Source organism: Poecilia mexicana, unplaced genomic scaffold (genome assembly GCF_051168715.1).
Source record: "Poecilia mexicana isolate PSO_F unplaced genomic scaffold, ASM5116871v1 scaffold_19, whole genome shotgun sequence".
Classification (NCBI taxonomy): Eukaryota; Metazoa; Chordata; class Actinopteri; order Cyprinodontiformes; family Poeciliidae; genus Poecilia; species Poecilia mexicana.
In genome coordinates this window covers 11,631,679-11,646,347 of record NW_028263388.1, presented here as the reverse complement: position 1 = coordinate 11,646,347, position 14,669 = coordinate 11,631,679, and the positions used below count along the sequence as shown (strand labels likewise).

General features: G+C 40.6%; 1 protein-coding gene across 1 annotated transcript; it reads left to right on the top strand.

The window, feature by feature from the left end:
* The first annotated feature begins 157 nt into the window (after nucleotides 1-157).
* Nucleotides 158-12,544, top strand: LOC106915992 (zinc metalloproteinase-disintegrin-like protein H4 subunit A). The gene is made up of 23 exons (XM_014983983.2): nucleotides 158-314; nucleotides 2,431-2,537; nucleotides 4,073-4,146; nucleotides 4,227-4,302; nucleotides 4,589-4,665; nucleotides 4,954-5,164; nucleotides 5,519-5,584; nucleotides 6,072-6,134; nucleotides 6,210-6,379; nucleotides 6,467-6,548; nucleotides 6,627-6,766; nucleotides 6,866-7,052; nucleotides 7,498-7,587; nucleotides 7,860-8,058; nucleotides 8,146-8,248; nucleotides 8,349-8,514; nucleotides 8,601-8,681; nucleotides 8,866-8,950; nucleotides 9,190-9,313; nucleotides 9,385-9,544; nucleotides 9,621-9,668; nucleotides 10,248-10,298; nucleotides 11,127-12,544. The coding sequence occupies exons 1-23, from the start codon at nucleotides 272-274 to the stop codon at nucleotides 11,250-11,252; spliced, it is 2,529 nt and encodes an 842-aa protein (XP_014839469.2). The 5' UTR covers nucleotides 158-271; the 3' UTR covers nucleotides 11,253-12,544.
* The last annotated feature ends 2,125 nt before the right edge of the window (nucleotides 12,545-14,669 follow it).

Genomic DNA, 14,669 nt, shown 5'->3' with positions numbered 1-14,669 from the left:
TAGTGAGTTTAGTTACTGCAATAAATACCATTTTCAATAATGTCCTAAATATCGAATGGGTCTGTACGTAGAGAAAAACAGTTGTACCTTGTTTTTGTAAGAACAGTTTTGGTTTTATTTTGAAATGTTAAGTGCCGGAAGTGACCCATCGTCTTCTTGTAACGGTTTCGGCAAATGACTGCGATGAAGTCACCCCTTCAGGCGGAGCCTCAGCGATGATTCACGGCAAAGTTACCCGAGAGTAGGGAGGCTGTCGGCAGGCAGACGTCTAATGTTCGTCGGGGAGAACATGCTGTCTCTGTGCCTCATTTGGGGTAAGTTATTTATTTATTTACTGAACCAGGAAAAAAAAAAACTTAAAAAAGTTAGACTCAGATTACCAGCTAATAGAGCCTTTTAGCAAAAATGTTCTAAATAGTTTTCTGTAGCAAAAAGTTAAGAATTTTAAGTAAAATAAGGTTTTGAATACCAGTAATACACATTGGGCATTAGTTTTAGGCTATTATGCGTCATTTTTTATGTTTTCACTTGTGCAAAACATATGTTGGCAGTAGATAAAGATAAGCAACCCAACACTTTTCAAACAAGTTTTTTCCTATTTAATGTATAGATAATTTTACTACTTTTTAAACTATTTAAATCTGCACCATAAAACATTACAAGCATATGAAAATACTCTTATTTTAATTTTGGTGAGAACAAAACGGCTCCACCTCAAGCAGGTTATCGCGGCGCAGTTTTAGCCGTAAAAGGTTGCTTTTCTGTGCAGCATAAACAAATGATATTGTAACTTAACTATTTCGTTCAGTTTAGCTATCATTTCCCCCATTTATAAAGATTTTGACTTCCTGGACGTCTATAGTCCCTTGAGTCTTAACTAACTCATTAAAAGCAGTTTTATCCTGAGGTATGCTATGAGCAGGCTGTCACCAAAAAAAGCAAATGTTCAGCAACTTCTACATAGAAGCATTTTTGCACTTTTTCATACTACATTAAAATAGTCTAGAATTTATATGTTCCTCTGCAAAACGGAATTTATAAAATTTTAGAAAGTCTTAGCATCTTTTTTTTTTATGAACAGTTACAAGGCAACAATTTCACTTCTGTTTTTACCATGACTGCATGATAACTGAAAACCACCCGAACAGAAAACTAAGCCCTTATTTCTGGTTTAATACTCTACTAGATAAGATTTTTTTTTTCTGTGAAGCTTTGACCTTCCAGTACACATTTTATTTTTTTTATTATTTCAGAACTATCATAAACTAAGAAAAAGAATAACATTAAATGTTTTTTTCATTGCTGCCATTGAGCAGTCATTTCTAGCATGGCGCCGCTTGTAGTGGCTGCATGTTGGAACAGATCTGGCGTCTGATTTGTTCTTTTTCCCAGACTTTTTCTTTCTTTTTTTTTTTTTTTTTTGGTTGACTCATTCCATGTTTGTACAATTATTCCCAACAGCTGTGCAGCTGTACAAATTTTTGCTCTTACTTCTTTGCTTTAGTACAGTTGTTATAACCTTTGTTACAAAGTATTGTTTTTACACCTGGGAGCAGCAGCTGATTAGCATCTCAAAAGCTCAAATAATATCTGAACTATGACCCCCCAAAACGCAAGGAGGCTATCTGGATACAGAGCATAACCAAAGAGAGGAGAGAGAAGGAAGAAGTTCAAGTCATCAATTATAATGAGTGAGAATCATATTTCCTATTCTAACGTCCCTCTGCTAGGCTTTCTAACCAAGCAGAGACTTGAAGAGAAGCGGCAAAAGCAAATGAGGTGGATTAGCAGTGCTTGTCAACAACAGACAGTATCATCCAGGTCATATTATTGTGGAATGTTGTCTCTGCTGCCCAGAAATTAAGCTGTCAGCACAACTTGAGTCAGTCTTCAGTCAGAAGACTCTGAAGATACTTCATTCATATGAGTTATGATAACATTTAATTTCCCTGTGGGATAAATAAAGTATTTTTGAATTGAATTTGAAGCAGGATTTTACTGTTTTTATAACAAAGACAAAAAAAGAAAATTAGCTGCTAAAAATTTGTTGACAAAAAAAATGAATTGGCAAACATTACTAGAACAGTAGGTAATTTCTAGTATTATCATATTAATGGAAAGTTAAGTGCAAGGAAAAGGTGAAATGTTCCTGACAAATTGCTGAGTGCAAATTCTGGGCGGTATCCAGATCTACTTTTCAGCAGGTTAACATATCTGAAATAAAACATGATTTATTAGTCTAACAATGTGTTTCCATTAGCTGTTAGGCAAATCCATCAAAACTGAATACAATAGCGTCTTGAGTCTCTGGGTTTAAATCCATGAAATCTAAAAAATTTGATCTTTTTTTAATGTAATCATTGAAACACAAACTTTTTCCATGCCATTCTGATGTACTGAGACGCTAAGGCCTCCATTTGCGGTTTCCAGGTTTTGTCTTGCACAGCTCAGGACAGCTGTCTCACGTCCAGCAGTACGAAGTGGTCCGACCTCAGAGACGTCACGAGAGACGGGCCAGGAGCCTTCAGGACAACCAGGTGAGATCGCCTCACCTGTTCATCAGTCTGCTGGTGGAACTGGGAAATATTTCTCTGTCACATATATGTAGGGACTTCTGGTCTTGTTTTTGTCATATTTGTTTACTGATTTACCCGTGGCTGCCAGGTTCAGGTACCGTCACACCCCTCTGGTGATTTCTGTCCTCCCAATAGAACAGGAAAACCTTCAAAGAGCGACGCTTTGGTCGCATCCTGATCAGATTTTTTTAGACTCTAGTTTGAGCTTAGGTGATGTAAATTAAGAGCTTCATCATTCAGCTGGGCTCTTCCTTCACCACAGCAGAACATCCAAATTTATGCAGATAATGTCCCAGTCTACTAGCGCTGCAACTAACGATTATATTAGTAATCAATTAATCTTTTCATTATTCTGATGATTAATCAATAAATCGGATAAAAACTGGCACATTCCTCAGATTTTTAATTTTTACCACTTAAGCATTTTTTATGCAATATTAGAAATACTTTGAAAGATGCGACAGATAAGTTACCTTTAAAAAAACAAAACAAAAAAACATTTTATTGCCTGTGAATTTGAACCAGATAAAACTAAAACTGACACTTGATGAGTTTTGAATAGAACATATTTACAGACAAACAGGCTTTTATCTTAAACGCAAAATGTGTAATGTATATTTTGTAAAGTCTTGGCCTGTTTTATTGCTCTGAATATGCTTTTTTTTTCTTAGCAAAGGGCCTTTTTTTGACTCTGTTTAATCCAGGTAACGATTAATCGATTATTAAATTAGTTAATTATTTCCATAATCAATCCATCACGATTAATCTGATTAGTCATTCCAGCCCTGCTCAGATCCGTCATCTATCCGTCTCTTGCTCCACTCATCACTCATAAACAACATCAGTTAATCTGAAGCTAAAAAATATGTCCTCAGGTCATACGAGGCAACTGCAAAGTCAGTCAGTGACCTTTGGCTTAAGATGCCCCCGGTACAAAGCCTGGTTATGGACAACCCAGCAGATGCGGGTCAGATTCAGGCTGTTCAGAACACGCCACTCCAGTTTGACTCCAGTCATTACCCAAATGGACACATAAGTCCCCTGAAAAAGCAAGAGCATCCTCAGATGACACCAGTCTGATACTCCGAAGAGGGACGGGTTCCCCAGACTGCCGCTTGGCGCTCAGGCAGAGCAGAACCTCAAAGACACGACTCTCTGTCTTGCTCGCTGGGAAAGAACCCCGGTACTGAATCACCCAGAGGCTTTAATAAACTGTGAGATCCAGGTTGTAAAGAATCCGGGCAGATCTGATAAAAAAAAATCATATGATGTCGTAAACGTTTTAACAGGCTCCTTGAATACACTGAATCCATTTTTTTGTAGCAAAGCTGTTGAAAATCAGTCAATACATCACCAACAAAGTGATCACATTCATAGATCTATTCATCTTCAGTGAGAGGGAAAAAAAAATTCCTCAATTTAAATGGCTACAGTCATGTGGGTGATTTTACGTAACTTAAAATCTCTTCAGTAATCAATGATTCTACCTTCTGCAGCTTTATCCTGATGCGCTTCAGTATGACCTGATGATCGAAGGCAGAAATCACTCTGTTCATCTGGAAAAGAACAGGTAAATATCAGATTCCCACTAAGGCGTCTCGGCTTGCACCTCTGTTAAAATGAAAAGCAGATCTTTTATTCTGTTTACAGGAATCTTATTGGTGAAAGCTACACCGAAACATTTTACTCAGAAGATGGAAAAAGGGTGACGACATCGCCAAATGAGGTACAACCTATTTATGGTCGTTTTAGACAGTAATATTTTAGGACAGCGGTTCTTCAGTGTAGATTTTCATATCATATCAGTTAACGCCTCCAGAAGTTTCCTGAGTTGCACAGTTCTGATCTCTTGTGTAAATATACAAAATGCTTGTCTATAAATATTTGTACTAGACCTCAGATTGTCGTCAAGTGACCCGTCATAATAAAAATGCGGCCTTCCAAACATGCAACTCAGGATTTTATGGATGTGGCAAACAAAGAGGCTCTTTGTTAATGACGTTTCCTTGCAGGAACACTGCTTCTACCACGGACATGTTCAAGGTGAGGCCGACTCCTCGGTCAGCGTGGGAATCTGCTCGGGCATCAGGTGAAGCACATTCTCATGACCTGGCTCTTCCTCTTCGCATTTCGTCTCTTACTCAAAGCTGAATGTTACCCAGAGCGCTTTAGAAATGTGTTGATTCATATTTTGTCTTCTTCTCAAGTATCATTGTTGTTGTTTTTTTTAAATCTCTTGCTGCATTTAGTTCTGCAAATATCTTATGTGTCACTTTTTTAACATCTGATTTTCTTTTCTTGCCTTTATGTGGACAGTTTGTCCAAACGGCATGTTTACATTTCTAATTCCTGCTGCTGTTTCCTGTGTTGACGCTAGCGGCTTTCTGAGAGTCCGGCGGCAGGTTTACCTGATCGAGCCTCTGGGACAGACTGTGGACGAAGAGCACGCCGTCTACAGATGGGAGCACCTGAAGACGCCCGGCCAGCCCGGCGCCGGCTTCTCTTCTAACGCCTCCATGTTGTTTGATCGGGACCAGAACCAGGAGCCGAACCCTCAGCCAGAAGGCCTCTTCAGGTCCAGATCATGGGTTCGTCTTTTGCTCCCTGGAATTGGAAATGTAGCACCTGGTTTGCTAGAGGCTGGTTTGATTTACCTTTTAAGATTTGAAACGATAAATGTTATAGGGAGATCTGACAATGTATGATGGGCGGGTGATTTTCTTTCTGGTTTAACTTTTCCAAACAAACCCCGTTTGAGTCTTTTTCTCGCTGCTTCGTCCTGAACTTTTAACGTTTACGGTGCAGGCTGTAGATGCAGCCTACACTTTCTCTAAGAGTTTTTGCACTTTCTCTAAGTATCGCAGAGTCTTTCTAAAACGCATTGTCTTGTTTTTGTTTCTCAATATGAAGCAATTTAAAATATGAAACTTTTTTTTGTTCAGCGAACAAAATCGCCACCAGGGCCTCAGAAGTTTGTCGAGCTGTACGTTGTGGTGGACAGCACCGAGGTGAGTATGTTGATTAAAGACGCCGTCTTGTTGCAACTCGTGTTTTACGAGCGGACGGATGCCAAGAGTAATAAACGAAGCATGCTGGAGAAAATGAATCCACAATCTGCCTTGTGTGTATGTGGGTTGATTACATCACAAAGCAGAAGAAAACAGCTGGTTAGTTGGCTTTAGTAAGGAAAGAAATGTGTCATAAACACAGGAAAAAAGGAAAACTCAACAGGATAGATACGAATGGATGTACTCAGAAGAACTCTGCTAAGTAGCGTAATGTCTTTTGTGATGTGAAAATTGATTGAATCACATTTTAATAACTAAATACCAAAACCAATAGAAAGGCTGACCATGAAATATTGTCCCATAGGTAACAAACTATATCTTTTGGGAATTTGTTGGATTTTACAGAAAAGTTTGGCTCCTAGCTTTAAGTCTGTACATCTTTAGGAAAACAATGACCATGTTTTGTTTTTTTTCTCTCCATTTGCAGTACAAACAGTATCGAGACGATACCAGGTCGCGTATTCTCGGTGTTGTGAATCACATCGATAAGGTATGTTTGTTTCCAGCCGTTTGAAACGGAATCGTTTCTGTCTGTTTCTGAACGTTTGCTCTTCTCCGCCTGCAGCTGTACCGCTCTGTCAACATCCGCATCATGCTGGTGGGCTTGGAGATTTGGCACTACAAAGATCTCGTCGTCGTGGACGGAGACCCGGACAGGACTCTGGAGAACTTGATGGTGTGGCGCCAGGCCGACCTCTTGAAGAGAGCGCAGCATGATAACGTCCAGCTCGTGACGTGAGGGCCGCCGGGGGAGCAAATAGTGCAGACTTTTAAATCTTTGACTCGCAGTTTGAGCTCATGTCAGCCTCTCGTTTTCCACAGGGGCAAAGACTTTTCTGATGACACAGTCGGACTGGCTAATAAGTTCGCCATGTGCACCGTGAACTCTGGGGGAGTCAATCAGGTGGGTGTGACAGCAGAAGCAAATCGGCAGCATTTTGTTTTTACATTGGAAAGCATCAGATCTCCATCTCTGCCGTAGGATCACCATGGTAACCCGCTCGGCCTCGCCTCCACCATTGCTCACGAGATGGGGCATAGCTTCGGCATGTCCCACGATGCTGCGGGGTGTGTGTGTGGTCCAGCTTACAGCAACAACTGTGTAATGACTGAAAAGCTCAAGTAAGAGCAAATGATGTTAAAACTCATTCATCAGCTAATTTCTTGATTTATTGACGTTTAAAGCCTTAGCTAACTCTCCTGTGTTCACCTCCCGCTCAGTGTTGGAGGCCACGGCTTCCCAGACTTTTTCAGCGACTGTAGCATCCAGCAACTCGCTCAGTTCATGGAGCGCGCTCAGCCCAGCTGCCTGGACCCACCAAGCCGCATCAGCACCATCGCATTGGGCCCCCACTGCGGTAACGGCCTGCTGGACCGTGGAGAGGAGTGTGACTGTGGCACAGCAGAGGTAAAAACCTTCAACTCTGAGGTTACGGCTGATAATCTTAATGAGAGAGGGAAATGATGACGGGAGTCCATTCGTCTTCAATTTGACCGTCCTGACAGAAATCCCACGTCTTTTTAGTCAGTAGCTGCTCCATACAGACGTGTGAGTTATTTGACATAAATAACTCACAAAAGCTCACAACAAGAAGTTTATCTATGTAGCGCCTTTCAACAGTTCAAAGTACTTTATATTATAAAAAACATAATACAGTCACCAATTATGAAGCAAGCAATAAACATTAGATTTAGTCAAGTACCGTCAATGAAATCATCAAGTAAGTATACATTAAATAGTTTGATCATTTGAAGCTCAGTGTTTTGGCTTTTTCTGAAGCCTTGAAAGAAGCATTTTGAATGTTTTCAATTTATAAATTTCTGATGGTTGCATATTTGCGTTTTCTTACTAGGAATGCATCAATCCTTGCTGCGACGCCTCAACGTGTCGCCTGACTGAGGGATCTCAATGCGCTCATGGAGAATGCTGCGAAAGCTGTCAGGTGCTGAACTCCTCTGTGCGTTTACGGATTCTAAACGCTTAAAAACAGGACGTCAACTTTGAGCTCGCGAGAAAAAAAAAAACAAGATTAAACGCAGAATGCAGTTTTCAAATCGTGACTTAATCCATCTGTCGTCGGATGTTTGTGATGAGCGACGAGTGTTTGACATCGCTGCAGAGGAATCTTTATCCAGTCTTCTCTAAAGGCGTTTTTTTTCTTTTTTGCAATGTTTTTTATGTTTTTATCGATCCGGCATGTTTTGCAACCCACAGCTGAAGGCGTCTGGCAGCATCTGCCGGAGAGCTGCCGGTGCATGTGACCTCCCTGAATACTGCAGCGGTGACTCAGCGGATTGTCCTGAAGACAGCTTCGAGATGAACGGCAAGCCTTGTTCCAGCCAGGCGCCGGGCTACTGCTACGACGGCCAGTGTCCCACGCGAGCGAAGCACTGCGGGAGGCTGTTTGGAGAAGGTATTTCTGTATTTTCCATTGAGAAATTCTGTTTACTTTATTGCCAAATTATCAAAATCATATAGCTCTTTTGGTTTCATTTGGCAGGAGCTAAAGAGGGCCCTGATTTATGTTTCGACCTGAATAAACGGGGCCAGGATGGCGCCAACTGTGGAAGGGATGGACAGAGCTTCATTAAGTGTTCCCCTCAGTACGCATCATTTCAAATCTGTTCAGCGCCTGCAGATGCCGGGAATGTGACTAAATCCTGAAGAGGTTTTTGATTAACTTAGCCGTCTTTATCATTGCAGGGACCTGAAGTGCGGGTCCATGTTTTGTGTTGGAGGGGAGGAGCCAATCACAGGTAAACATGCAGTCTTCGACGTGTGGGGTGCGGCGTGTAGGGTTCTCGTCGAGGTGGACAGAACCAGAAACTTTGACATGGTGCCGAATGGAACTACGTGTGGAGACAATAAGGTAAAAAAAAAAAAAAGAAACAACTCAAGAAGGAGACACTTTATGCAAATGATCTTGACTTGTTTTGCTCAAACGTGTGTTTGCAGGTTTGCCTCAGCAGCAAATGTGTGGACGTCTCAGTTTTTGGCAGAAGAGAGGACTGTGCAAAGAAATGCAACAACAACGGGGTACGTCTTGTAGCGTCTCTGTAATCCAATGATGCTTTTGCTCAAGTCAGGTGGATGTACAGCCCTTTCCCAGCCATTAAGTAAATTAAAATGACTAACAATAAAACTACATGAAAACTGGTCGTCACACTGTTGGAAAGTTTGGAAACCGTCTTCAGGTGTTTTTTTTAAACTTCATTTCTAGGTATGTAACCACAAGCATGAATGCCACTGTAACCCTGGGTGGGCGCCGCCGCACTGTGACGTCAAATATGCAGACATAGCTAAAGGTGAACTTTCACATTTCTGCCGCTTTTTGACCAGACCCATGCTCATATTTTGTCGTGCTGCAGCCACAAACTTCAATGAGTTTTATATGGATTTATATGATAGGCCAACTAAAAGTAGTTTATGATTGTAGAAAAATGACATACATCAACAGAGAGTCTGTGAAGGACATCGTTTAATACTTGGAGAGAGAAAAAAAAATAGACGATATCAGAGTGTATTTTCTTTTTCCGGCCTGCAGGTCAGACCGTGATGATAGCTGGGGTGTGTGCAGGGATCTCGACCCTGCTGGTCGTCGCTCTGGTGATCGCAGGACTGATGTGCTGCAGGAAGAGCAACATAAGGGACAGACACATGTATAAGAGGTAGATCGTCTCATCCCCTCTGTGAACATTCGGATGTTTTCCTCCCTGCTGACTGAATCTCGCTTTCACAGGAAGAAGCAGTCACCTCCTAGTAAACTGAACCCCGTGTTCCAGGAAAAAGCCGTCAGAGACAGACCTCAGATCAGCCAGCCCACTCTGATGGAGTCCACCTCCTCTCGGGTCTGCAGCCCTCTGGTTGTTGCCGTGACTCCCTGCAGACCTTCTCCACAGGTACGCTCATGTTTATTCGCATAATAAAAAGCATATTTCCTTAACCCAAAGTAACCAACTCCTTGTTGTTCTCCAGCCTCCTCCCAAACCCTCTTCAGTTTCCAGCACCTCTGAGACCGAGCCGGTGAGCCTGCTGTTGCTGGTTTTAATCTTTCAGAGAGATTTAATGCATAATTCAGACTCAGGATCGCATTTGGAGTCAGCAGCTGAAGCCTTAGATCTCATCCGGAGTTCAAAAGACGATATAAATAAAAGATGGCAGCTGTCTGTGTCCGGAGAGGAGAGAGAGAGACGGTCCATGTTGTTTCTGTTGGACAGGACGGTGACATCACGCTGTCGTTCTCTCTACCGTTATCTTAACAAAAACCTTTAAGCACTTTATTTAAAAGGCTTCAAAAATGCTCTGACATCACATAACCTAAAATAATATGTTAATGCTGGGAAACATATTGTAGTGCAAGATAAAGTTATTTCTCCTCTCTGTTCTGATAAGACTTGTTGATGACTTGGCGCCTTACGAACAAAATGTTTTAGTTCTCTTGCTTTGCTGCCTTTTGAACATCATAAAGCTAAAAACAACTTATTGTACTTTATCAACATCTTTGGTTCAAAATGTATTTTCTTGAGCATCTATATTTATTTAAATTGAGATAAAAAAAAACCCAAAACTAAAGTGTTTTTCTTTTACTCCTCTTCACCACAGATGAAACCCGTACCTCCATCCAAACCTTTATCTCCTCTGAATAAACCGCAGGTGAGTCTGTTTGAAGTTCAGCCACGTCTCGGTGAAAGTCCAACTGCTGCTGCTCAGATCCCCCGGCTGCGGCGACGTCGCAGCGAATCATTCAAGCCAAACTTTCCTCCGTTTCCTCCCACAGAGGGCGGAAACGGAATAATTACAGGAAACGTGTTAGTGTTGCGTTTTAGCTGCCCACACAAAAACCTGAGGACTGACTTACTTTAAAATAGAAAAGTTGGAAGTCCAGAAGTGACTGCAGCTTCTCCCACAGCAGCTTCTTGTACATTTTTAGATTAAATCAGATAAAAAAATAAAAAGAAACAAAAACCTCTGAAGTGTTTTCATATTCTGTCACAGAATTGGATGGAGAACATATTTAAACACCAATAAAGAGTTTCCTTTCAGTATTTCAGTGCATTAATCTCCACCCATCTTCCATGTCACTGATCAAGAAAAGCATCCTTCAGCATGATGCTGCCACCACCGTGTGGTGTTCGGGGTCAAGCACAGTCTGATCAGATGAGTGAGGGAGTGAATACTTTATACTTTTAATTTATTAGAGGTTCACAGTCTGAGATGAAACCTGAGCATTGTGGAAGAAGTGCTTCTGTTTGTTTGTTTTAGTCTCTTTGAGATTTTAGGTGAATTAAACTCCTTTTATTGTCATTGACCTGATGTAGTTTCCTTTTATAGATCTGTCAAAGTAAAAGCATTTACACTTCACGGTTTGGCTCTCTCTAACAATACGTCTCACTTAAAGGCGCTTCAGACGCAAGAGAAACTGGTTCAGATTGTTTTTAACTGGCACAAGAAGCTCATTAAGATCTCTATTTTGATTTTCAGAATCATGGAACCAAACCACATCCTCCAGCCGTACCTCCGGTCAAACCCTCCCCTCCTCGGGTTGCCAGATTCAAGCCTCCTCCTCCGCCGCCGCAGGCGAAGCCTCGCTTCATCAGACCTGCGTGACATTCTGGTCAGTCCGAAGGGTTGAAAACAGACGCGGCCCACCGACGGTGGAGAAGCTAAAGTTCAAATAACTTTAACAACTCAAGGCTAACATTTGCACAGCTGCTGTACAACTGTGACGTTTTTACTCTGTTTGCAAAGAACAAAAAAAAAAAAACTCTTCTACATTTTTACATCAAATACCCACATGCACTTTGATTTTTTATTTTTTTGGTATTTATTTCACATTAGTGTAGCCGTAAGAAATGTAATAAAGTTATTTATGTTTAGGGTTCGTTTTTGTAAAAGTATATGGCCTTTTTTTTTTTTTTACTTTTATTCTGAAGGCCTCCTATTCTTACTATGTGTCTCTTTGGACGCTGCTGTCAGCTTAGATGCAAACTTTAACTATAACCTGCTTTTCTAATGTCTCTAAATAACAGAGACTCATTGCTCAACAGAGACTCAATGAGACCCACCATGGGTGGGTCTCATTGAATATTTTCAAAACCTTTAAATAAAACCTCTACATAAAGGCGTCCTGGTCAGATGCCTGATCAGCAGCAGTTCTGCTCCCACTCGCTCCCCGGTCCTCCTGACCTCGTCTCTCTACAGATCGGACCGGTCTTTTATCTGGACTCCGGCGTCTTCCAACCTTGACCCATATCTCTTAACGACAGACGAGGGTCAGAACACAGACTGGTGTATCAAGCGCTGCATTTGATTAAACTCTTTTTCACCTTGACCAGCTTAGCCGGCGCTAATCCACCCGTTCATCTCCTGCTCATTTAAACGACTCCTCCGCTTCAGACAAAGTCGGACTCAGAAAGTCTAATTCTGAAAGATTTGATGCAACAAACGTGGAAACAAAACCTCAGTAATGGCTTCCTTTTTTTTATATTAAAAAAAGGCTCCAATTAAAAACAAGTTCTTTTTTTATACCCTCTTTCTTTTGTTTTACTTTCATAAATTAATGTCCAGTCTGTGAACTTCACTCAAAGCCAGTCTACATGTTTTCTACGTTTTGTACTTGAAAGCTGATGAATGGTACCTGTGTATGGGAGGCTTCACACGGCTCAGATGAGCCTTGTGTCTTTAATGTTTTGCTTCTCTGTGACTTTTGACTTGTATTTAAAGCACCGCTGTCTCCACGGCAACAGCCAGGGGACACGTGAAGTCATAACTTTGCTACCAAAACACAAAATATGTTTAGTTTTTTCTTTGTAATCTGTAAAATAAATGACAGATTGAATGTGAAAACCTTGTTTTTTGTTGATGGCAACAAATAAAGTGCACTTAAGTTCACCTGAAAATTGTGCAATTTTTCCTACGAAGTAAACATTCACACTTTTGGTGAAAAGGTCATTGCATGATGTTTATTACACAACCTGGCAGTCTTCTTTTAGCCACAAACGGCATCAGTTCCAGTTAACAGACTTTGAGTTTAGAGATACGTTAGAGAGGAAGCCAGAGGTGGCAATGACCTCACTTTATTTTATTTACTTCAACATTAGAATAAGCGGCTGCAGGAATTTGGTAAAAATTGTGAGGTGAATCTGCTCTGAAGCATTACAAATACTCGGAGCAAAGGAGAAATAGACGACTGAGATCACTGATGGTCGTTTTAGTGATTCATGAGAAACAGCTGCCTTCGTTCTGAGACGTAAAAAAACGCCGAAGAGGAGTTCCTTCGTTTAGGGAAGGTCATTACTAATCCTAAAGGAAATAAAGGCACCATAGCATAAAAACACAGATCAATAAAAATGTGAAGGAGAAAGGATGAGACCAGGTTTTAGATTACTGCTCATGACTTCATTCTTTTTAACCAGTTTTATACAGTTATCAAACAGACAATGAATCTGTATAAAACTGCTTTGTAATAATCATATTAATAAGCTTATAGATGCAGGCACCTCCATCTACTGTAGCTTTCCTTACACTTGTGAGGAAATTTATTTATGGATAACATTCAGCATAAATATTAAAATCATAATTAAATAAAATTACATGAAAATAGCTGAACAAATAATGGAAGTAATTTAAAATACATGTTTAGAAAGATTTTAATTGGTCTTGTGTAATTTTGTTTTTGGTACTCTTTAGTTCTGTCAATCATTCCAGGTGCTAATAATCTACAAAGGCCTTCAGGTTTTCCATTATGTAAATAGATGCAGAAAATATCAAGTTAAAGTGTGGTGAAGACATAAAAAATTAAGTTGCATTTATTTTTACAGTATTGTTGGAATAATTGTGATAGCACTGATTTAAGCATAATTTCTGAGCATGAGCCCCCCCCTGTACATTTAGAAGGTTCTGCGTTTGAGTCCCAACGTGGGATCTTTCCGTATCGGTGTGGAATATTTATTATTTTTTAATATAACACGTTTAACACCCTGCCATAAATACTGGTTCCTCTCCAGTTATAATCTGCGTCTAGCTTTAATTAAAGTCCAATAATTGTGAAAGATTTCTCCTATTTTCGTCTACATTAAATCTGCCTCATGTCTAAAGAAGTTCTCATTAATTTTCTCCCTTTACAGTAGAAAAAAAAAGAAAAAAAAAAAGCTTTCCACTACTTAAAATAAAAATTTAACTGTCTCTTTGAATCGTCTAGGCGTCATATAAAGTATAAACAACAAGAAAGGGAGAAACTCCGGTTCGTAGCTCTGGTAAGACAATGAAAAGGCTGATTCATGGCGACTCACAAGCCACGCAGGTGGGAAAACAGCTCACAGTGGAGGCAGCTGCGTATTAGAGGCGCATTCTGCAGGAGATTTAGGATCTCAGTATTTCTCAGAGGAGTCGATGGCCTTGAACGAACCGAGCAGCTGACTGTTCCGGTTTCAAAACAAGTAAAAGCTCCATCGATTACCAAAAAAAAAAAAAAAAAAAAGCGTTTCCCAACAGGCAGTTAGTTGGAAATAGTTTCATGTGTGCAGAAACACCGGGTCCAGTAAGGTCATGAGAAGGGAGGAAACTGGACCCGACCCGCCTAAGTCACTCAGAGTAGTTGTAGTTTAAACAGCTGAGTCACATTAGCTCGATTGATTCCAGCTGTCTGGACAAACTGAGGCTCTGAAACTGGTCCGTAGTGAGTCATACCGTCAGTCCTCTGATATTTACATTGTTTCACTCGTATCTGATTAAGTCCTGAAGAAAAAAATGACTAAGAAACAGGAACATGTTGCCATGGCAACGCTTCCTTTTTCCTGTTTCAGAACCGGAAAACGGCTCCAACCAGCAACTTCGCTCCGGTTTCTCAAACTACGGCACAGGTTCTAAAGGTGGTACATAAGATTTTATGTTAACTGTGATGGTAGGAGATAGAAGTAGCTATATTTTAGAAATCTTTAGCTTAGTGGTGATCCATTTCCAAAACGGAAAACCAGCAAGGTTTGCTGTAACCAGGCTAACTGCTATTAGAAATACATGTTAATT